Below are 25,209 nucleotides of genomic sequence, written 5' to 3'. Positions count from 1 at the left end.
TTTGCAGGTAAGCTCATTGTCTGTTTCTTCTAGGTGCTCAATAACGCCTTTCAATAGTGCACAATTTTCCTTCTGATAACCAGTAATTACATTAACATGTTTGCTAGTTTTTTAAAGTCTTTTTACTTGATGCTAGTTTAGATTTTCAAATAAGGCATGAAGGTCATTGGAATGTTTGATGTGCAGCAACACATTCCAACACAGACACAAGGAACTCTGCAGGCAAGAGCACAATATTCCAGTCACTATGGCAAGTTTTCTTTACTGATGGCCTTTCTGATTTGTGGTTCTTTTTTGTTTTGTTTTTTCTTGCTGCAGTTTTGTTATTTATCATCATGTTATTGAAGATAGGCCTCCCTCAGTTTGCATGACCTTGAAATGCTGCTGCCTTGGAGTTTGAAAATTGAAGGACAAACTTTGTGTGGCCTTACAGAGAGACTAAAAAAGTTGCATATAGGCTTTCTTGTTAAATGTGTCAGTCAAAAAATTGCACATTAATTTTCTTTCTAGCAGTCTCTTAAAAATATTTTCTTTGCGTAACTGTAACACAGGTATACATTCTTTATCTTCTGTCTCTTATCGAATGTCAAAAGAAGGAATAATTCGATGAAAACACACCTAAAATTTGAAAGTTGCCACAATTTCCCTTATTAAAAATAAATATATATATATATATAATGTGTGTGTTATGCAAGTTTTAATAGCATGCAATATTTAGTAAGGACAAGTACACTTTTCAAAGTAAGGTGCTGGGATTACATAAGTATAAATCATGACTTTAAGTGGTGTGTGTGGTGTGTGTTTTTTTTTTTTTCCCATTCATTATATATTTTATCTATCTCTCTAGCTACATAGTAACCACTGCATGATGTAGAGAGGTTCTATAGTAAAAGCTCCCTTAAACTGTCAAGGATTGTTGGACAATCACAATGCAGTTTTACAGAGGTAAAGCACTGGACTGGATAAGGTTACTTTGCTTATAGAAAAATGTGGTTGACCTACGTTTCAGTTGATATGCATGTTAAAAAAGGGGGGGGTTCATGGAGCTTGTAAATTCCGATTGAAAGATTGAAACCCTGGTGTGTGGGTTCCTTATATTCCAAATAGTTCTGTTTATTGGTTGGCATGCATCACATGCTTTTTGATGGAAATAGTTGTCTTGGAATAACCAATACACTTTCTGATTCAGTGGGAGAATGTAATACTTTTAGTTTAAAACAGTGGTCTCCAAACTGTGGCCGGGGGGGGGGGGGAACGGGACGACACCAGATGATGCCATTTGCTTGCCTTTTTCTGCCCACTATCTATGCCACTGATATAAGCCACCATTCCTCCCTCTGACACCAACAATTGGGCACTATTCCTCTCACTGACACTAAAAATGGGGTATTTACTCCCAGGGCATTTTTTTTTGTACCCCCCATTGTCCTCAGTCTGGCCCCCCAGATTCTGAAGGACTGCAAATTGGCCCTTTTTATTTGCAAAGTTTTGAGACCCCTGGTTTAAAAAACAAGCGGTCTAATGAAGATAATCGGCGGAATTCAAAATAGCCCTAACGGCACTTTCCTGGCAGTAGTTCCTTAACTACCTTCACCTAATTCAGCCATGCATTTGCAACAGATTCAGGTAGTTCTTACTACTGCCACCTTAAGAATCAATCTCTGTCAGTGACATTCTTAATTAATGCCAGTTTTAGATTAGGAAACTGGCAGTAATTAAGACAAGCTTTTGAACTGGTGTACAGGAGTATGCCAATACTCGGAGTGGATTTTTTCCCCAGCTGAAAGCTAAATGTAAATGGGGAAAATTTGTGATGTCGTTACTGATAGACTCACCCGGGGCAGAAGCTTTTGGAGGGGACTGAATGCTAGCCTCTTGCCTACCGACTATGGGCCCTGGCATTTGAGGGAGCTACAAGCATTTAGGAAGATATTCTGTTATGTAATGCAAAAGGACATTAATAAGGAGGCCATGATGGTCTCTGCCAGTGTGGGACTCCTAGCAGATGTATGTGAAAGGAATGCTAATTGAGTTCTGGAAAGCCCTGGGTCTCCTGTTGTCTACTATTTTGGAGGGTCTTTCAGCCATTGTTTGTGTTAATTAACTCTGCTATATGGCAATACCTTTATTTGGGAAATGGCTCCTCATTAGGAAAGCTGAGCCTGATTGGGAATCTGAGAGGCTAGTTCCCCATCCTGTCCGCTTAGCTTTAGACTGACAGCGCACAGCAGTGGGCGTATTTAAAATCTCACATTGGACTGAATAGTGACTATAGATTACGAGTGCCCCCCCACCACCATTGCTGTGTGTCAGTCAAATGTAAAATGGACCTGATGAGGAGCTAGCCTCTCGAATCCCCATCAGGTTCTGCCCACCTCAGTGCAAAACTCCTTAGCCAGGCAGCTGTCAGTGTGACAGACGCAGTGGCGAGGGAGGGTGCACTCCATTAAAATAAAAAAAAAAAAAAAATCCAGCCTTTAAAATATATTCTGGGAATAGTGACTGCCTTCGTCCATGCGCTTTGTGAATGGCGGTGTGGAGAGAGGAGGAGAAGGGGGCAAAGACCATGCACCACTGCTGGTGTCTGAACAGATGTACAGCAGTGATGTTCCCTAGTGAGCCAGAAGTACTGTAGGAATTACACTCTCTGGTAGGACTAGGATTTCACTTTTAAAAGAACTGATAGAAGCAAGTCAGCTGCATACCACTATGAAACTTGAGGTAGAGACCTCTTTAGCAATCTTATTCTAATTATACTATGGTGCAAAAAGTTTTAAAGAAGAACTCTTTAACATCGGGTTCACTTTACACGCTTACTTTGGGCCAGCTTGGCTTAAAGGGTTAAAGTGATTATAAAGCCTAAACATTTTTACCTTAATGCATTCCTTGTATTAACCGCTTCAGCCCTGGAAGATTTTACCCCCTTCCTGACCAGAGCACTTTTTGATCGTTGCATAACGTCGTTTCGCCCAGCTGTGCCATTCTACCGCAGTACAACTGCGGTAGCTGGTCGGCAAGTGGCTAAAACGAAAAAGGTTATGGCTGGAATTGGTCTGTAATAATAACTTAAAGTGATTGTTAACCTCTGCAGAAGAAATATGAACAAAGCTTATCCCTCTATAACACGTGCTTGTCTCCAGCCAGAGGACTAAGTGTTTTCTGTCTATTGCCTCGTTCTCTGCTATCTGCATGAGTCACTTCTGACATCAACAGAAAGAAAGGTGTCGGGGAGGGAGATCTAGCACACAGTCTGTGACTGACAGCCTCATCTATGTTCCTGTGTGCAGGGGAGTGTGTACCTTCCTTCCAATCAGCATTCAGAGCTCTTCTCACTGAGCTTGGCAGAGAGTAACTTCAGCTCCCCACCCCTTGCTTTATGAAATCTCAGACAAGCTTTATAAATTCTGAACAATGTAGAGAAGAGAAGCCTGCAGAAAGGTACAACTTTTTTATATAGGTGGTTTTGTTTCTTCTTTTATGGATCACCTGAGGCCAGTCACTTCACTGGGTATATGTAAGAATTTGCAACCGCGCTTTTAAGAAATGTCCCTAAGCTTTCTTATGGCTGCAGACATCGTCTGGCTTGCTAGTTGTATTATTCTTAGGCAGTGATGTAGCTTGTACGTCAAACAATGACATCTTCCAGCAGACTTCTATTTAGCTTGCTGGCAAATTCCATTTTTTTATAAAGCAAATGAAAGTGGGAACAAGACAGCAGCTGTGTGAATTTCAGTGCACCAAGCACTGTGTGTACTCAGCTGCTGCATTAGGCTTGTAACAAAGTGGATTTTATATATATATATATATATATATATATATATATATATATATATATATATATATATATATATATATATATATATATAAATTCCTCCTGGATTCACTGACTGATTTCACATTGCAAGTAGTTCTATGAAACAATTTAATGTGGCATAGGCCATAGCAATTGAAGAACCATGAAAACCTATCTGTCATGGAACATTTTGAATTAAAAAATGAGATCACATGTAGAGTGGTCTTAAATTGGTTTTGTAGTTGGTACTAATATTTCTGTGCTTCCTGTCCATTGCCTTTCTCCTAAGGTTACGTTTTGTAAGATTGGTGCTCCACAAAGCTCAGAGTATAATACATATGTGTGATTGTAATCGTTGCACTGGATGTAGGCACTTATGTAGTTGCAGAATGCAGATCTTGCTGACCCAGGCAGATGCATGAAAATTATGCCAATCGTTTGCTTAGGTAAACCTGAACTAAATGAAATGGGTAGCCTGCGGTGTGCATCCTCTTGCTGAAAATTCTAGTTTCAATTTGTGTTTTGATCTTCTGATTTTTATAGTTTGAGGCATTGATCTGGAACATGTAAACTTCTGTGGAGCCAGAACTCCTGTATATTTCTCTAAGTCCAGGAGGTTGGTGCCCTTTCTATAATTTTCTTGTCTTTTTAGGTAAGTTGTAACATGCCTTCTAACCCTTTGTGTGCTTCAATGTGTGTTTATAATGCACACGTAGTTTAAAATGTACGAGAAGGCATTAAAACATAATGTATGTAAAGAGGGCCCGATTTTTTTTTTTTTTTTTTTTTTTTTTTTTTTTTAATAAAAACGTAGTAGTGCAATAAGCCCTTAGGGCCCAACTCCAGCATGGAATATTCTATTAGCCTCAGTTACGCCCTCTCCGTGACTGTGCTATTTATTTCTTTGACCTGCAGTCTCACTGTATCTTTATAATATAAAATTGTGGTCAGGTGCCCACTGCAGTGTCCTTCATGTCTGGCTATTCGAGAAAATCTGCTGCACATGCGACATTGACATTCACCACTGTTCTGGGACTAGGTGTCCCAAGATGCAGTGGTTTTCTTATTGTTGGGTAGAGAGACATTTTTTTCAAGGGATTTTGCAACTTGTGGGGGCAGCATCATAAGCACCCTAGAATACAGTGGAGCTGGGCCAGAAAGAAGGGGCTGAGTGAAGCTGGTTATCACAGATCAGAAGTTAAAGGGCCAATTTGACTTGGAATCCTTATGAGGATGAGAGGCAGAAATGTAGTGGATGGAGCAAGCTTTCAAGGTAGAAGGAAATAAGCATTGTATCCACTGTGCTGCAAACTGCTTAGTCTAAAGCCCCCACTGCACTACACCCCACAAAAAGGTCCATGGTGTTCTGCAACTTGTGTATATACCTATGACGTCATGGTGCCCTTGACCTCATCCCCAACCATTTTAATATGTTTGTTACCTTAACATTTCATATTCCTGTTACGTGCCTGTTGATTATGTACTTGTGTTTAAAAAGTATCCTGCCACCTTTGAATTGTTTTCTTTGCGTGAAATACCTAGTGATTTGCTTTCCTATTTCAAACTGACCATGCTAGGCTTGAGAGCACATCCATCCCAGCGTGTTCAGTTTTCTGGCTGTTCTGGGAGCTCAGTCTGCCTGTCCTTCAATGGTCAGGACTGCTAACATGCCCCCCTGCACAGCTCTTCACTAGGAAGGTCAGTGTACTGCTATTTCTCTGCCTCCTACTGACACCCCCCACCTATCCATTTGTTGTGGGCAACACAGTGGTTAAGTGGTTAGCACTTACGCCAGGCAACACTAGGGTCATTGGTTTGAATCACAACCACGGCACTACCTGCCTGAAGTTTGCGTGTTCTTCCTGTGCCTGTGTGGGTTTCCTCCAGTACTCTGGTTTTCTCCCACACTACAAAGACATGCTGGTAGATTAATTGGTTCGCTTCTAAATAAGCCCTAGTATGTATACAGTATGCGAGTTCGGGACCTTTTAGATTGTAAGCTCTTTGAGAACAGGGACTAATGTGAATGTACACTATATATGTAAAGTGCTACGTAAATTGTGTTTTTGATATAATTATTATTTTTTTTTTTTTTTTCCATTTCAGGTACTTGTATAGCGCTGACACAGTACTGTGCAAATGTCTTGGGCAGGTATGGAAAAATGCAGTAAATTAAAAATGCTTTCAGAAATAGAAGTGTTGACTGCTTGCCGACTGCCTCACATAGGAGTACGGTGGCAGAGCGTCTCTCCTGCGCCCAATCGCGTACCTAGTACGTGATCAAGCACTTCAGCCGGCGCCGCGGTTGTGCTGTGATTAGACACAGCACAAGCCGGTCAGCGGGTGCTGGCAAAAGGATGACTGCTGTCACCTGCTGATCGGCAAGGAGAGACTCAGAACAGAGCTCTGCCTAAATAAACAAGGCAGAGCTCTTTTCTGTCAGCAGAGATGTGGTGGATTGTGTTTCCCTGCAAAGCAGGGAATAAAATCCAGCACATTCCTTAGTAAAAACAGCGCACACAGTACTCACAAATATTGGTTAGGCACACATTTAACCCTTTGATCACCCTAGATGTTTAACCCCTTCCCAGCCAATGTCATTAGTAAAGTGACAGTGCATTCTTATAGCACTGATAACTGTGTTAGTGTCATTGGTTCCCACAAAGTGTCAGATTGTCTGTCTGCCGCAATATCACAGTCCCGCTATAAGTTGCTGATCGCCGCCATTAATAGTATATAAGAAAAAAAATTCCATACTATAGTTTTGGTTTTCTTGAAAATTATAGCCTCTACAATCAATATACACTTATTGGGATTATTTTCTTAGCAAAAATATGCCGTAGAATACATATTGGCCTAAATTTATCAAGAGTTGTATGTTTGTTTATTGTTTTTGTTTTTTTAAATTGTTGGTCGTGTTGTATGTTTTGTTGAAAAAAAAAAAAACAGAGGTGATCAAATGCCACCAAAAGAAAGCTCTGTGGGAAAAGGATATAAAATTTTATTTTTGTACAGCGTTGCATGACTGCACAATTGTCAGTTAAAGCAATACAGTACCAAAAAGCAATAAATGGCCTGGTCATTGGGGGGGGGGGGGGGGGGTAAATCTACTGGAGGACAAGTGGTTAATAGTGTGTTTTTTATCAATTAACAAAACTTTTTTATGCATAGTTGAGACGCTTAACCTTTCCATGACCAATGCACGAAAACCTAGGAACTGGGGTGCAGAGAAATGGCAGCAGGTGCTGTGGACTGAGTGGTAAAATGTTGAAGAATTTGCCAGTAGCGAATGGCAGTTTGTTTGCCAAGGGATGGAGAGCTGTACAATAATGAGTATCTGCAGGCAACAGTGAAGCATGGTGGAGGTTCCTTGCAAGTTTGGGGCTGGAATTCTGAAAATGGCATTGGAGATTTGGTCAGGATTAGTGGTGTCCTCAATGTTGAGAATTAGACAGATTGTGATCCATCATGCCATACCATCAGGGAGGAATGTGATTGGCTCCATATTTATTCTGCAGCAAGACGATGACCCCAAACATACAGCCAGTGTCATTACCAGTATCTTCAGTGTAAAGAAGAACAAGAAGTCCTGGAAGTGATGGTTTGGCCCCCCACACAGCCCTGATCTTAACATCGCTGAGTCTGTCTGGGATTACATGAAGAGACAGAAGGATTTGAGACAGCCTACATCCACAGAAGATCTATGGTTAATTCTCCAAGACGTTTGGAACAATCTACCTGCCGAGTTCCTTCAAAAACTGTGTGCAACCTAAAAGAATTGATTCTGGTTTGCAGGCAAATAGTGGTCACACCAAATATTGCTTTGATTTGGATTTCTCTTCTGTCCATTTACTTTCCATTTTGTTAATTGATAAAAAAAAAAAAATACTATTACCACTTCTATTTCTGAAAGCATTCTTCTTTTACAGCATTTTTTAACATCTGCCTAAAACTTCTGCACAGAACTGTGTGCATATGTGTAATGTACGTTTATGTGTGTATGTAACAGGTAAGAGTAAACACATACTTTAAGGGCCAGTTCACACCTCATGCAGTCCAGTGTGGGTTGTGTTTTTTTTTTTTTTTCTGCATCAAAAACACATGGAAAGTAAAAGTAAGTTACATGGATTTCAGTGGCATAGTTCACACCAGTGCTTGCCGTTTCAGAAAGTAGAACATGCTGCATTTTTTCTTTTCTCTTCTGGACTGTACAGGAATGCTGTAAAGCGCATCTAAATGCACCAATAACACACGGAAACACATGTCCTTAAGGTTAAGGAAAAAAAGGGGGGGGGGTGCACTGGACTGCATCAAGAACGTACTGGAACGCTTCAGAAAGCATCTGGAAAGCATCCGAACTGCGTTTCTATGGTGTGAACTGGCCCTAAAGTGGAGCTCCAGGCTTTTTCGGAAAGAATTAAGTCGACAGCTACAAATACTGTAGCTACTGACTTAATATTGGGGCACTTACCTGTCCAGGGATCCAGATGTGTCCTCACACGAGACAATTTTTCAATCGGCTATCTGGTGCTGCTGCTGCCACCTTGACTACTGCGTATGTGTAAAGCGCACTGCACTTTATGAATGGGCCAGTTGCGGGTGAATGAGGGGGAGGCTGAACTGTGAACTGAGCCGCAGTGAACTGAGGTGGAAATGGGAGCAGGTAGCTTTCCACACCAGGTACCTGCTCCCCCTACAAAAGGTTCCAAATGTGGGGGTGGGGGCAGACAACTGGACCTTCCCCTTTTGGTTTAAACTCCGCTTTTATTTTCCTGAAGGAAATTTGTTTTTGATTTTATTTTTGCTTTATCGGTTACAAAGCAGTTCTGGAGTTTCTGAAGTGACGCGACCTAGGTAGCCTGGGAAATGTCATCAGTGAAGGAAAGCATTTCTTCCCTCCTTTTGGATGATCTCTCACTCCAGTTGAGAGTTGGTACAGGAACTGGAATGTATATGTGAGATCATTGCTCTGGTTGGTCATAAAACCAGAGCGCTGTAAACACTTCACTTATCTGATTTTGTAATCTGTGGGCCAACATCTTAGGCTGGCCATACATTATACAATTTTCTTGTACAATTTGCCTCTAGATTTACCAAAACCATATAATGAGGTCAAACACTTTCAATTTGTATGCAATCAGGCAGGTCTTTGCACTACGTAGTTGAAGGTAAGTCTAAAGGAAATTGAACAATAAAATTGTTTAATGTATGGCCAGCTTTAGTCTAGAAAGTAGATGCTGACCTTGGATCATGTACAAGCAAAATTGGTGACCTCCATTTGAAGGAAAAAATGTGTTTTGAAAAATATTGTAATCCCTTTAAATGGTAAATGCATGTAAATGTATTAAATGTTACACATTTAAAGAGACTCTGCCTCATTCAGGGGACAGTGAAGTCTAATAGCCCACCATTTGACTCGTCTATACTTTTTCACTACATTCCCCTGCTCTATTTTATGGTATTGGGAAACGTGATGTCTTACCTGGATGCAATACTTCAGTCTGAGTGGTCAGTCAGTAGCCAGAAACACTGTTATATGAGGACAACATCAATCCTGTGTGAGCTTCAAAATTAAGTGAATGTAGGTTTTGACTTACAGCTGCGTTGAAGAGGAATGACAAAAGTGCAGTGAAGGCGAGTTAAAGCGGTAGTAAAGCCTGCTTTATTATTTTTACCTACAGGTAGGCTTATAATAAGCCTACCTGTGGGTCAAATGAATATCTAAATAGTTCTAAACGTGCACAGTTTAGGAGATATTCACTCTGCATGCAGCCGCTGACGTTACCGGTGCTTGTGCTCTGAAGGTCCGGCATACCGTGCTGGATATTCAGAGCTTCTTGCGGGAACCAAGGCCTGGGGAGTGACGTCATCGGGGGGATCTGTCCACTCAAAGCGCTGGAGTCTGCTAACCTGGAAGGAAGACCGGGGGAAGCTGTTAGTTCTCTTAGCGGTGACCGGGAGCCACTGGAAGGGTTTCGTTTTTAAGGCAAGTATTTCGTAATGTGCTACATTATGCATTTGTCTTAAAGGTGTGCGTGTGCTTTTTCATTATTCTGCAGCAGTTTACTACTGCTTTAAAGCAGGTAATTTTCTTTCATTTTAGGGGCTGGGCAAATAAGTTAGACAGTTGTTTTTTTTTTTTTTTTTTTTCCTCCCTTAACAAAGATTTACTTTAAACAACAAAATCCCTTCTCTTATGTAGCCCCCTTTGACGCCCTAGAACAGGGGTAGGCAACCTTTTGAGCACACCGATATATTTTTTTTTTTTTTATGTCAACTTCACACTCTCAATTAGGAAAAGGATTTTTTTTACAAAGTAAATATGCTGTAAACTACTTTAGTAGTGAGAAATTAACATCCTGCCCTGCACTCTCACGCCTCAGATCAGCCCTAATTCAAGCACCTTCACACCTCAGATCACTGTAACCCCCTGCTCATCTGCCCCACCACTTCTCACCAATGATATGCAGAGTGGTGAGAGGAAGCAGAGATGAGACACATCTACCTGTCCTAGCACACTCATCCTGCTGATCCACCTCTCGCATCCAGCCCACGTGCTTGTATGTGATGTCACATACATGCGTCTGGAATTGATGTGCAATGAGGAGCTCAGGTCAGGGACATTTTCTGAAAGCAGTGGGCCTATATGCAGGATCATAAGTTGGGCCCCCACAGCTGAGAAAATGTGCGGCGCTCTGCTCCACAGGAAAAGTTGGGTGTGACTTTCATTGCGCTGAATGCTGGCTGTGTCTTAAAGGGACACAGAGTGCAGGGGTTCAGTAGTAAGTGACGCAAAGGTTCAGGAATAATTTCAACAAAGTTCCCAGAAGCTCAACAGTAATTCCACAAACTGTCATCTGATTGTGGTTTTCTCAATCACAGTGAAATCCCTTCTATCCAAGATTGGTAGTGGCAACCAAGCAAGTCATCTTCCTCCAGATAGTGGGCGGAGCTAGCAGGACTGTGATTGGCTTTAGCAGTGGCCAATGACAGTCCTCCTCCTCTTGGAAACGGACCGCCGCCCCCAGCAGAATTGCACCCAATCTCTTTCCCATCACAAGGGTTGACAGTCGCAGCGACAGCAAAGTTGGAGAACCAAACAATGTTTCCCATCTTTTACAATGTGTGGGGGCACAGTGCCTCCCCCTCAGTGCAGGTGCGGCGTGGGGAACTCTGAAATTGGAATGCATTAGTGTCTCACTGACACTTCCCTGCGCTGCTCTGCTGATAGGGAGGAAGTCAAACTTTTTATGTCACACGTTATTACAGCAAAGGTTCAGCAAAATATCAGTAAAAAAAAAAAAAACATTAAAGTGGATATAAACTCGATTTCATGAAATTTGAGCTGGGCACATATATCTGCTGTGTTTTCTTATCTCTCTTCAAAGCACCATGTCCCATAGCTGTCTCCTGCTCTGTTCTTCCGTTAGCCTGATAACTCCTGACAAGTTCTCGGTCACATATGATAAAAGCAGCCAGAGTTTTATTTTGGGGAGGTTGCTATAAATTAGCAGAGCCCTGAACCATTCAAGGGACAGAGCTGAATATCTCTGCCTATAAGGAGAGGGTGTGTGTGCCTTTCCTCCAATCAGCTGTCTTGGCTGTATGCCCAGGCTTCACTGCAGTGCTTACCAGGGAAGAGAAAATCTCCTAACATGATCTGAACTTTCTAAACCATATATAAAGCTGAAGACAGTAGATATATGTGTAAAATTTATGCAGGGAGATTTGTTTCATCTCTGTGTATCATCTGAGGCTGTTCACTTCACTTGGTATATGTGAGGGTTTACATCCACTTTTTAAAGTTAATTTTAGGGGCACAAAAATGCAATAAATTACCGAAGTTTTGGTAAAATATAAAATCCGATTTGCACCAAGTAAATGGATACCAAACCTGGCCAACGAAATTGCTAAAATATTTTAGTGCCCTATTTTTTTTTTTCCTTAGGCGATGCTTCAAAAGCCCTCTATAGGTCATCAGTTTAGCGTTACGAAGGAGATCTGGTGCTAGAATTAATGCGCTCATCCCGGTGTGCACGGCGATATGTAACTTGTATTGCAATCAACGTTTTCAGGTGCAGGCGCCACGATGCGTGCATTTACATTTGTACGTGATTAAATACTGGGGGGTGGGGTAATTTATGTGCTTGGGTGTAACATTCATTTTTATTTTTTTATTTTTTTTTTACAAATAAATATATTTTACTTGGGGTTAAACCCAGGACCCTGCATTCACTATATCTGGTCTCCCACAGTACACAGAACATGGGAATGCAATTATTTCAGTAAATATAAACTGCCAGATTTCATCAGCAGTATATAGCAGACTTAATGCTTCTATCAGTGTCTGGGTAAAGCTTGTAGGAGGAGTTTTCATTCTCCTCTGGCTTTCCTTTGAGGCTGCAGGACCCCTTGACCCTCTGGACTGTTCTGATCACATGCGCCCTCCCAAAAAAATAAAACTCTAGCAATACACACTAAACTGAGCATGTGCAGAGTTACTCCAAAGGCTTTGTACTGTCAGAGCTAGCTGCACAATTAATCACAATTTTTTTTTTTTTCCCTTTTGCGATCTTGAAAAAAAGTGTTTCACGATTCTTGCTATGCAAAGAATTCTCTCTGCTCTTCTGAAGCCACAGCCATCAAAAGAAAGGAAGAAAAAATCCAGGCAGTCTGCCAGGAATCAGAACATTCTTTATCAGTGAAACTTAACTATAAACATTGTAACAATTTGTCAATGGAATAGACTTTGTGTGTAGTGAAGAAAGTTTAACCACTTAAACACTAATCCTTTTTCTGACATTTGTTGGTTTCAAGTTAAAATATTTTTTTATTGCTAGAAAATTACTTAGAAACCCCAAACCTTTTTATATATATATATATATATATATATATATATATATATATATATATATATATATATATATATATATATATATATATATTTATATATATTTTTTTTTAGTAGAGACCCTAGAGAATAAAATGGTTGTTGCAATATTTTATGTCGCACTGTATTTGTGCAGTGGTCTTTTAAATGCAATTTTTTTTGTAAAAAAAAAAAAATACTTTAATGAATTAAAAGAAAAAAAAAACTAACCAGTAAAGTTAGCCCAATTTTTTTATGTATAATGTGAAAGATTTTACGTTGCGAGAATCGTGATCTTTTTATTCTAAGCAAAAAAATTGTGATTCTCATTTTGGCCAGAATAGTGCAGCTCTACTGTCAGGAGATGGATTGGGGACAGTAAAAGAAGGGGAAGATCAGAGAAGACAGGCCTTTTTATACAATGCTCAGAATTAATCCTCACTGTGAATATAATGAGCATGCTGCATATACAGACTTATTTTACTGTTGTGGGTTTAGTAACACTAACTTTTATTTTTTCACACGTATATATGATTTTCCTTTTTTTTTTTTTTTTTTTTTTTTTTTTTGTTGTGTGACAGATCCTCTTGAATGAGTCATCCAGGGTCTTTTGACCCTGGATGTCTCCCCTGTGCTCCACTGAGTGTAATGTAATGCAACACACATGGGTCTCGAGTGATAGGGATTGTGCATCCCTGCGTCTATTGCCAACAGTGAATGGGCTGTCAAAAGCCTAAGTGCCAGAATACAATTTCTATTTGACCTGACGCCTGGGATTTATCGAACCCTGAGTTGCGTTAAGGGGTGCTGTCAAGAGACTGTCAGGAAGTCAAAAGGTAAGCAAGATGGCCAAGCAGCTAGCATTTTCTAAAGGAGTTGTCAATGGATGGTTTAAAGGAAAAATATACGCTACAGGTGCATCAAAACAATGTGTGCAAAGTCGTACAGGTTCTCTCAAGTCGCCCCAGGAGTATAAAAGTCTGTTCTCTGTCAGAGTGCTGCAGCGAAGAAACCTTGCCCTCTGTGGGGTAATAATGGTCTCTTTGCGGAGGTCCTATGTGCTCCCTACGAAGTCAGAGCTAGAGCTCTCCACTTTAACATGCCAAGCAGATTAAGTTTAACATGCCAAGCAGATTTGTTCCCCACATGCCTCTACCACCCTGTAGACACTGATAGGGAGCCACTCATCTAATTTCTTTGGACACATTACAGTAGATCTTAGGACAAGTGACATAGTTTGTTGAAAAAAGACACAAGTCCATCCAGTTCAACCAATAAAAGGAAACCTTGTTTTGGATAGTGTGTAAAAGTGTTAAGAAACCAGAGACCCAAAGGTCCAGCATCAGAGTGCTGGAAGTACAACGATAGCTGTACTCCCGATGCACAGTAAAATTGTAAATTTAAAGTGCTAAATCCACAAGATGACATGTACTTTTTTGCCTAAGCCCCTGAACATGTGTGTTCATGCACACATAAGCTTTCAGAGGCATTTGGGAGCAGCTGAGTTTAGAGGCAGTCAAGCTCCTTCCCCTGAATGCAGAAGAATCGCATTCAGGAGAGGGGCATAAAAACGCCCCTAATCGCTAGGCACGTTTAGCACTTCAGTGTTTATTTTATTGGCCAGAATTTATTATTCTGGCCATTGAAGTGAATAAACTCCCAAAGGCTGCTCAACTCTCCTCAAACTGGTTTAAAAAAAATGCAGCTTAGGCAAGTTTTTTTAATGCCGATGTTTCTCCTGTCAGGAGATACAGCGTTTACAATAAACCAGGGTGGATTTGATTTAAATCAAGTTGATTTAAATCACAAGTTAAATCATGATTTAAATCATTAGTAAAAAGGCTTGATTTTAAACCATTTTTAAAGAGCAACTGTCATCTCTGCCCTACAGCAGCTCCCCCTCTTACCCTCTGTTGACTCACCGACAGTCCCAGTCACTGTAACCACTTGCCTACCAGGCCAATTCTGACATTTCTCTCCTACATGTAAAAATCATCATCATTTCATCTTTTTTTTTGCTAGAAAATTACATAGAACCCACAAACATTATATATATTGTTTTTTTTAGCAAAGACCCTAGAAAATACAATGGCGGTCATTGCAACTTTTTATCTAGCACGGTATTTGCGCAGCAATTTTTTGAATGTGTTTTTTGGGGGGGGGGGGGGGGGCAGTTTTGTGCTTTTAAAAAAAAACAAAAAAAACAGTAAAGTTAGCCCAATGTTTTTGCATAATGTGAAAGATGAAGTTACACCGAGTAAATACCTAACAAGTCACGCTTCAGAATTGCACACGCTCGTGGAATGGCACCAAACTTCGCTACTTAAAAATCCCCATAGGCAACGCTTTAAAATTTTTTACTGGTTACATGTTTTGAGTTACAGAGGAGGTCTAGGGCCAAAATTATTGCTCTCGCTCTAATGTTCGTGGTGATACCTCACGTGTGGTCTGAAGATAGTTTTCATATGTGGGTGGGACTTGAATATGCATTCACTTCTGCGTGCAAGCTCACGGGGACAGGGGCGCTTTAAAAATTTTTTTTTTTTATTGTTAATTTTATTTTAGTTTGACACTTTTTTGCCCCAAAAAATGTTTTTGATCACTTTTGTTCCTTTGACAAGGAATGTAAACTTCTCTTGTAATTTACAGTGAGATATGGGGTCAATAAGACCCCACAGCTCACCTCTAGGCTGGGAAGCCTGAAATAATAATAAAAAAAAAAAAAGATCCTGGTTTCCCAGCTGAATCGGCGCCATTCGTTTGAATGCAGAGGGCGGGCATGACATCATAACATCTCTATGATGAACATCCGGGGCTGGCGGATCCTGTGTCCGACTCACTGATCGCAGCGGTGAGTCAGTAGGAGCACCGGAGGGCGGCGGGAGGGGGGGACGTCCCCTCTCGCCTCCCGTAAGAACGATCAAGCGGCGGAACAGCCGCTATGATTGTTCTTATGGTGCACAGAATCGCCAGCTCTAAAAGACGATATCTGGTGCCTGTAGCTACAGGCATCATTCAGATATCCCCGCTCAAAGCTGAGAACGTCATTTGGCGTACGGTGGGCGGGAAGCAGTTAATTTGATGGCTAGTGATTGCCCGCTAACAGGCGCTGCCATGATGGATCTGAAATGACAGGTACTGTTTGTAAATGTAAGGACTCATTCTTGCTGGTAGTTAGAATCTTTAATATTTGCAAACAAAATGAAGGTTTCCTATTTAGAATAATAAGCTGTCAGGTTAGTAAAACGGCGATATCAGAATCGATTCAATCATACAGTTGGCAGTTTACATAGATGGGATAAAGGAATATTCCTGAACTTTGTCTTATCTCATGGTTACTGTGAAATTGTGTGAATGCAGTGCATGTCATCTCAGCTTGCCGAGCTTGGATTCATTGAATGAGTTTACCAAAAAAATGTAAATATTGCAGAATATGCAGCCTCATGCTACATAAATAAGCTCAATTTCGTGCTGAATAAACATAATTATTTATGTATCTTAAATAGAAAACCATCTTTAGGTAGATTTTTACTCCAAACGCATTTTATTAAAACGACTTCAAATAAAAAAAATCTATTATTATTATTATTATGTATTATTCTTGTTTTAAGGCAATGGTTTTTATCCACCCTGCAATAAACCCAGTGTTCATAAGGCCTAAGACCATTTCCAAGCAACTTGCTGTCCCTGTGGCTAGAGTTACAAATATTAGGCAGTTTAAAGCCCATGGGAGTGTAGTCAATCTCCTGGGTGTAGCCACATGCACATCATTTACCCCATATTGAACAGGAAGATAGTACAAATGGTAGAAAGCTAGCCAAGGGAAACTTCCAGAGATAAAATCTGAACTCCAAGGTCAAGGTACATCACTGTCTGATGCACCATCTGTTGCTTTTTGAGCAACAGACTGCTCAATGGAAGAAGACCCAGGAGGACTGTTAAAAGAAAAAACAAAGCAAAAAAGTCAAATTTGAATTTGCTAAAATTACTATTGACCAGCCACAGTTTTTCAGGAGTAATGACTTTTGGACAGCTAAGATAAAACTGGTGCTTTTTAGGAAGTCACATCAGCTCTGTGTTGAGACAAAAAAGGAAGATTTTAAAAAGACTACCTCCATAATTACTGTGAAACAATAGAGGAGGCTCAGTTATGTTTTGGGGAAGCTTTGCTGCCTCTGTCATAGGGTGCTGTTAATTGTGCAGCGCAGAATGAAATCTCAAGACTATCAAGGATTACTGGAGCGAAACCTACTGCCCAGTGTCAAAAAGTCTTGTCACAGTTGCCAGTTGTGAGTTCTTAAAAGGGAGAATGACCCAAATTGCACACTGAAGGCAGTGTCTCAACATCATCACATGCAATACAGGGCTAATAACCCTGCATTTTACATTGTGGGGTTGAGCATGCGGCTGTAGCCCAAAACATCTTAGACTTGGGGGGTAATGGTCGCATGGTTGGAGAGGAGCCAGAAGTAAGGCAAGTATTTGTGCACCTGAGACTAAACTAGCATTTGGTTCACCCTAGACTAAATGAGCGTTTAACCCTTGCAGTGGTGGTTAAATGTCTGGCATATCTACTTGTTTTATGACTTTAATGTGGTTCTAAAGGTACAAGGTTTTTTTTTTTAAAAATCCTTTTCCATGCAGCTCCTCAGCCTGCTAAATACCTGAGCCCGCTCTCAATCCAGCGATGTGCACGACAACAGTGGCTCTCTGTGCACTCTCTCTCTCTCTCCTCTATTGGACAGGATCCTAGGCTCCTCTCCTGAACTGGAATAGAAACCCCTTCCTTTCTGTCTTACATCGGGGATTTGTAATTTACACAGGGTAGCTTGGAAGGAAGAAAACATTGTTGTGATTTCAGTTCACCTCAAAGTGACAAGAACACTACATTTCTGACAAGCTCAGCTGGTATTTTCTGTACTTGCTTAAAATGTTCTTTGCCTGGAAAAAAAGAATTGGTAAGCTGCAATATAATGTTGGTTTTAGACTCTTACTTTAAAGTGGTTATGCCACTGAGTGTGTGTGTGTGCTACAATCTCACCTCTTATAGTAACTGATGTGCCCCAGTGTATGTTTCTTTTGAAAAAAATAGTACCTTATTTTATAGCTCCGCTCACGTGAGTGGCTGCCTCTTTTCTCCAGGTCTGATGGCTACAGTGGGTGGGGCCAATAACGTCAGCCAGAAGGAGGAGAGGAGAAAGGCGGCCACTCACGTGAGTGCCAAGCAGCGCTATAAAATAAGGTATATAGCAGCTTATTTTTTTTCAAAAAAACATTCTCTAGGGCACATCAGTTACTATAACAGAGGGGTTTGTAGCACGCATACTCAGTTATTTTACCAGCAGGAGGGGAGGGCTGGGGAGTGATCGCCGCTGACAGGCAGAGAGGGAGAGGACATTGGAGAGCTGCGAATGACTGAGTCATGTAAACTGACCACGGTGTCAGGGCTCAGCAGCCATGATAAACCATGGTCAGTTTACAAGGGGGAGGGCAGGATCAGCCAGGTATTTCAGGTGATGCAGGGGGCGAAATTACACAGCACAAGCCCTGTGCTGTATAACATGCTTTAAAGCAACCATATTTTTTTTTTAGTCTTACGAGGACCATAGTCACTGACAGATGTGGTATGTGTCTGAACTGGTCTGTTAAGTAGACAAGCTGACAGTGATCAGCTTTGGTAGCACTTTTCACTAACAATTTCCACAAGATTAGGCCTAATCTTCACAGTAATCTGCTCTTGAATTGCGCATCAGTATCGACACAAGTTAATTTCCTTAGATAAAGTAATTTTAGATTTAAGTGCGTATCTAAATAGGCATAGTTTTAAGGTAATGCCATCACAACTATGCTTATGCAAGTTTCTTTTTTTTTTATTCTTAAATCGTTGTAATAGTGCAGGCTTTAATTCTAGGTGTTTAGCAGTTTATGTAATTTTCTTAAAGGATCATTTCCTTTTTGTTTTTAAATAAATGCTGATTTTTTGAAGGTAAAAAAAATGTGCATTTATATTTGTTGCAGGAGCCTGTGAAGCATTGCACCAGCAATCAGGCAATCGCTGGTGCCATGCTTGTAAACGGAAGCCGATACATTCTAACAGGTTCTAGATTGTATGCTCTAATGAGCAGGGCCCTTTGATCCCTCCTGCATTGATTTGTATTGTGTGTACTGTCTGCCCTCATGTTGTAAAGCGCTACATAAACGGTTGGCGCTACATAAATCCTGTATAATAATAATAACAGGAAGACTTGAACTACCACAGCGATCACGGCACTATGGTAAGTCATAAACTTCAAGTCGAAAGCCGCAAAGGCTGACGTTTGTAGCGTACTGTGAATGAGTGACATGGCTGGGTGGGTGTCCGCCTTCCTTTTTTTTTTTTTTTTTTTTTTTTTTTTGAACTGTGGCAGTGGACACGGGGAGAAGATTCCTGGTCTGCTGTCACAGCGTGGGTGCGCAGGGGTGAACCTATCCATTTAATGTGAGGATAACCTCTTGAAGGTAATTCAAAGCTGAAAGGCCCCCCAAGTGTCTGACCTCATGCTCTCCCCTATCTAGTTATTTTTTTTTAATTTCTTTTACAGATCTCCATTATATGATACTGGGGGAAGGGAAAAGGGTACAGTCATGGTAATAGAGGATCACAATTTGACTATTGCAAGAATCTGAGTGGGGAAAAAGCTTCATGGGCGACACGGTATATCTGGGAGCTATATCTATCCTTTTCAGAAAAAAAGGTTTTAGCCATTTGGTAGCTAACCTAATGGTAACTGTGGCAACTTGCAACATTTTATTCCATAGGGGCTCTTTAACACTAGCTTTTGAGCCTGCTTCAAAGGATACATTAACCTTTTGAAACATGTTACATGTTCCACCCATATATGGGGTGGAACATGTAACCTGTTCCAGCTCCTGCTGCCACTTCCCCTTTGGCGTGGGAGTGCGCAGGGGATCATCTCACTGCATCCACTGTCACAATTTAAAAATTGGGCTCTGCCCACAGAGCTGTGTCATTTTATTCAGTTTCCTATGAATTCATTACAACTACCATTGTAGTTCTAAGTGAACTGCAAGGGCACTGATGAGCGCTGTTATTTTAGTTCATTCACAAGTCCTGCAGTTTTCAACAGGCAGCCCATATGACGGTATGGGCAAAAAGCTACAGGGTTTGTCTTCAGAAGCCTGACAGTTGCACCACTAAACAGAGGTGCAATGTTTTCTGGGCTGCTGCAGGAAAATGTATAAATGCACTTTTATTTTATTTTGCAGGAAAAAAAATTTAAATATTTTTCTTGAAAAGTGAACTTCTCCTTTTAACCACTTGAACTCCACACTCGTGCACTGCAACCGTTCATTGCACACTGCTGCGGGGTGCTCGCAGGGCAGCCCTGTTGTCTTGAATGAGTCAAAGCGAAGGGGGTACAATTCTTGCTGCTGCTGCTGCGAAGCAGAGCATCTCAGCTGCGGCATATGTACACCCCCAGCCATTGCCTCTGCAACTAAAGGGGAAGCGGATTGAGTGTGGCTCAACCTTGGGGTTTTACCACCCCCAGCTGCCAGTGTGAGCAAGCCTTAAAACTTTTCCTTAAATATTGAGCTGCAGAGTTATGTAAGGGAATGCAGCATTTATCAGCTTGAGACCAGCCTGGGCCCTTTATTCAGTTTAAATAGAAGATCACCCTGGATTTACTGAATAGACACTAAACAGCCTTATAATAAACACGCCTTGATAAATTTAAAGTACCATATTTGACTTGGGTTTTGCACTCCGCTAGTCCATCAATTGGCATTGTTAACTCTATGCTATTTACAAGCAACCTCATGCAGCTTATTACAGCCGCCCTCTTGCTATTGACAGTTGACTTTTGTTGAGCGGGGTGGTGCCAACAGGACATGGTTCAAAGGCTGCAATATCTTGTGAGTAAAACACTAAAAGACTTTGAGGAAAGTTGGTAATGGGAAATATGCCAATTTTGTTATTAAAATTAACAAGGTTATAAGCAAGTTCTATATGTTGTACCAGCCACAGGTTAGAAGTTCTATGCAACAGTTTTTCTATAAATGTCTGAGGGCACCAAAATCAGAAAGCCTCTGCATCATTGTTGCGATTTTTTTTTTTTTTTCTTTTTCTAAAAGGCTTTAAAATAACTATTGCCAAATTGGTTTAAAGACTAAATTGAGGGTCTGACAATAATCAGCACTGCATTTGAGAGATGGGGATTTGTGTGGAAACGCATCATTGCGCAACGGAAAAAATATAGGATGATCACCGCAAATTGGTTTAGATTTGCAACAAAGTGCACTTCATTCTAGCTTCAAATGGGGATTTGACAAAGGGGCGTACCCCGAAACATGTTCCCCTGGCAACTGACGTGATTCTCTGGTGTGTCCCAGTCTGAGTGTCCACCACCGACTTTCTGGTTCTAGCTACATAATTTCTGGTGACATCTACTTCCGATGACATGGATCCACCCGACTCCTTGCTGAGGCCGGCGAGAATGTTCCAACATGGATCCCCATGGTCCTCATCAGTAATCCGGTTCCCCAGCATGTCCTGCATGCCTGTGGTATGGGGTTGGTAATCAACTGGTAACCACCATTCATTTAAGTTAACAGTGTGTGGAATAAACCTAAACTTTTTCAATGGATACAATGTCCTCTGTTTCTGGGCTTTTAAGGTCACTGCCAGTCAGCCCTTTGAGGTATTTGTAGCTGCTGTCTTTTAATATTAGGACACTTACCTGTCCACGAATCCAGTAGTGTCTTCACCCGAGCCGACTTTTCAATCAGCTCTGGGGTGCTGCTGCCGCCATCTTGGCTAAGGAAAACCAGCAGTAAAGCCTTGCAGGTTCACAGCCGGTTCCCTACTGCAAAGCTTGCTGCGGTTTGCGAATATCCCGGCGGCGGGATAAGTAGTAAGTAGTGGGGGCTGCACTTTCTGCTGAATTCACTGTTGCGAAGTCAGATTGAAGTGGGAGCAGGTACTTGTCAAAATCACACACAGAGCCATGGTCCCCACCCCTCTCTCTCCTGATTGGCTGACTAACCACAGCGAGAGCCAATGGTGCCAGTGCTGTGTCTCAGCCAATCAGGAGGGAGAGTCCTGGATGGCTGAGGCACTTGTGCACATCTCTTGATAGAGATGGGGCTGCTACACACAGGTGTTTTATCATAAAGCGGAGTTCCACTCATTTTTAAGTTTGTTAAAGGTCAGCAGCTTCAAAGTGTAGCTGCTGACTTTTAATAAACAGACACTCACCTGTCCCACGGTCCAGCGATGCGGCTGCCCGAAGCCTCGCTCCTCTCCGTGGCTTGCTGCTTCACAGCCGGGTGCGCGCTGCACATGCGTGAGTCTCAGTGGCCAGGCAATCTTCTGGGACCCGTGCCGAGTCCTAGGAGATTGCAGGGAGGGAGAGGGGAGCAGTTGCCTAGGTGGCCGAGGGGTAGTGGGAGCTGGGTAACTTTTTGTGGTGTTTTGTTTTTGTTTTTTTGGTTTTTTGGTTTGCATTAATGTTGCAATATATGAATAGCCTCTTATGCTGGTCATACACTAGTAGATTTTTCATTGACGATGTTCTCCCCTTTCAATAATCATGTCTCAGGACTTTGTATCGTGTCTCTTATTGTAGGACTCAAAATTTCAAGTCCTACTAGTCAGGTCTCAAGGGTTACTTGCCACCAGTTGCCCCGCCCCTAATTCCACCCCTAAATATGCCCTCATAAATTATCTCATGAAATGACAAATGTTTTATGCAGAATTAAGTTACATAAATATTAACAACTTTATCAGCGCAGCCTCACCTGTCCCCATCAGTGCCGCGTCACCTGTGCAGGGGAAGAGAGGAGAGGAAGAGTATTGCCGGCCGGATCATTAGAGTGCAGAGGAACATCGCTGTAACAGCTTTCAGTTGAATTGCAGAGTGTTCCCGCCACTCGCTGTCGCATACAGCCCCGCCTCCTGGCCCTGGTACTTTGGTGCACATCGCACATCCCGGCATTGGACAGGTGATCTGTCTATCAAAGTACCCGGGCCAGGAAGCAGGACTGTGTTTGACAGAAAGTGTGGGGAACACTCTGCATTTCTAATGAAAGCTGTTACAGCGATGATTCCGGCCGCCTTCTCTCTTCTCTCCTCTCTTCCCTGAGATGATTGCTGGGAGACTGCACCCCCCCCCCCCCCCCCCCCCCCCGATCTGAGGCAGCCCACACTCGCCAGCCCTCATTTTCCACTCGCATTTTGTCAGTAAGCGAGTGGAAAATTTGAGCGCTGTCTTATTGGCTCCCCCCCATATGGATGCTGACCATTTGATATTGTAGTGGGTTTGTATCAGTTTAAAAAATTCTGTGCATTGGTTTTTACACGTGGGGGGAAAAAAGTCTCTAAAATGGCTTTTCTATGAAGTGAAATCCACATTTATTTTCTGGTTGTGTCAGCTTAGAATTGTACTTTAAAGTTGTGGTGTTTTTCATATTTTCTCTGTCCCTAACCCATAGTGCTTTGAGTCCTAGTGCAGTGTATTTAAATGTTTATTTACACACACCAGTGTGTAACGGTACACATACATGAAATTGACTTACAGTAACACTGACAGCAGTGTTCAGCAGCACCTGACACTAATTGACAAAACACGGCCCCTCCCTGAGTCAGACACACTCCGTGCCAGGCAGGGCCGGTGCTACCACTAGGCGGCCGCCTAGAGTGCACTGCTGCCTAGGACACCTGGGTCGCTGGTTTGCCCACTCTCGGTCTCTGCGATAATGTATATTTTCGGAACTGTATTATAAATACCTTTGTAATAATGTTATAACCTCTCGTGGATGCTGCTGGGATAAAGTGTGCACATCTAAGGGGATGCGCAAAATGAGGTTTCGCCTGGGGTGTAAAAAATCCTTGGACCAGCCCTGGCGCCAGGTGGTCCCTTCAGTCCACACCGAATTGACAGTCCCTCAGACCTGCACACAAGGCTCCGACCACTCCGCTTTGGCACTGTTTCTGCCAGAGCCGCCTCCCACTGGGGCCGCCCGAACACACTGTAGCAGGCACTTGGATGGTCTCAGCTGGCTCTGGAGCCGAGTGTCAGTCATATTTTTTTTTACTGGCAACCTCTTCCTGTTACTGGCAGGAAAGAGTGCTTTTTTTTTTTTTTTTTTCTGGCTGCCAGTAAAAATATGGATTGTTGGACACACACACCTACCTAAGAATGAGGGGGATAATCTTTGAAATAGAGTGTAGCCAAAGACAGTTTTATCACACTAGTCCTTCATAGATAACAGATCATAATTGCCATATATAGCAGAGGACACAAGATAAAAATTGGTCTTTATTTTAACATTGCAAATAGAAAGAATGAATCCAGGGGGCAAGCCTAATGCAGTTGTATTTTTCAGTCAATAAAATTCCTTTTATAGACTCATTGATTAATTCTTCCTAGTACAGTGTATGCCATACGGTTTTTGTTTCTGACCAGTGGAAGCTGTGATTGAGTCACTGTGTTGAACGTTCAGGGATCTGATTTACTTCTTGCAGTTTTACAACTGCAGAATCCAAAACTCGCAGCGTGGAGCCAAATTTAGCTGCATGCTCTATGATTCATAGCAGCAAGTACACTTGGCATATGTCAGGAGCTGTTTAAAGGTTTTGTTAATACTTGAAAGAGAACACACATGATATATTTAGACTCTGACCACTTTTTTGTGGCTACAAATAAAACAGGATGGAAGATGTTTAGTAACTCTAGGCTGTTCAACTCAGTCTGGGAAACACTGTAGTTGGTGATTTGTATGAACAATCTGTTTTATGAAAGCAAAAGTGTGAACCATATCGACCAGTCATGTTTAAAGAGGAGCTTCAGTTGGGTATGTGACAAGTCGGCATCTACAAAAAAATGTAGCTGCTTACTTTTAATATACGCTCGCCTTCCCAGGGATCCAGCTCTGCTCGCCTAAGTCAGTCTGCGGTCCCCGGTGCCAGCATCTTAACTGTGGGCAGCCAGCTGCAACTCCTTGCGGCTGCATAGTTGGCTACTCACTGTGCAAGCTGCTCTGTAATTTGTGAATGATCCCGCAGCATTCTGGGACCTGTGATAGGAAGGGGGTTAGGAGACCTTCACTTGGATTACCTACTAATTTTATTTTTGGTGGCGGACGAAAGGGCAGAACTTTCACTTTTGGGTTAGAGCGGAGAACTGAGTGATCAGCGGTGTTTGAGTGCTCATTTCTCAGTGTAGTGGCAGTGGGGGGGAAAGATGCAGCATCAGATTAATGCTGCATCCATTGGCTCCTCCTGCTGTCAATCAAACTCTGTGACAAGGGAGCATTGGGGCGGAGCTGAGCTGCGTTGTCTGTGTCAGTAGATGCAAACAGGGTGGCTTAGGAGTGAGCCCACATGAGTGTCACTATAGAAAGTGACTTGGCACTATGGGGGCACTCACCGAAGAGGAAGAGCCAGGAATGTCGGCGGGGGACCCGAGAAGAGGAGAATCGGGGCTGCCCTTTGCAAAACTATTGTACAGTGTAGGCAAGTATGACATGACATGAATTTTATTGTAAG

The 25,209-nt window shown here is 42.0% G+C and overlaps 1 protein-coding gene across 6 annotated transcripts in view; it reads left to right on the top strand.

Annotated features, from left to right (window-relative positions):
• Nucleotides 1-25,209, top strand: part of NFYC (nuclear transcription factor Y subunit gamma) — a 104,444-nt gene that overhangs the window by 36,911 nt on the left and 42,324 nt on the right. For 2 of the 6 annotated variants that reach the window (XM_073615418.1, XM_073615419.1), the window contains exon 2: nucleotides 5,900-5,945. The exons of the other annotated variants lie outside the window; for them this stretch is intronic. In XM_073615418.1, coding sequence (XP_073471519.1) covers nucleotides 5,933-5,945 — 13 coding nt within the window. In that variant the 5' untranslated portion in view covers nucleotides 5,900-5,932. The remainder of the gene's footprint in view (nucleotides 1-5,899; nucleotides 5,946-25,209) is intronic. 6 annotated transcript variants of the gene reach the window in all.

The sequence above is a fragment of the Aquarana catesbeiana genome, linkage group LG02, assembly GCF_042186555.1.
Source record: "Aquarana catesbeiana isolate 2022-GZ linkage group LG02, ASM4218655v1, whole genome shotgun sequence".
Lineage (NCBI taxonomy): Eukaryota > Metazoa > Chordata > Amphibia > Anura > Ranidae > Aquarana > Aquarana catesbeiana.
This window is presented reverse-complemented; position numbering and strand designations above follow the sequence as displayed.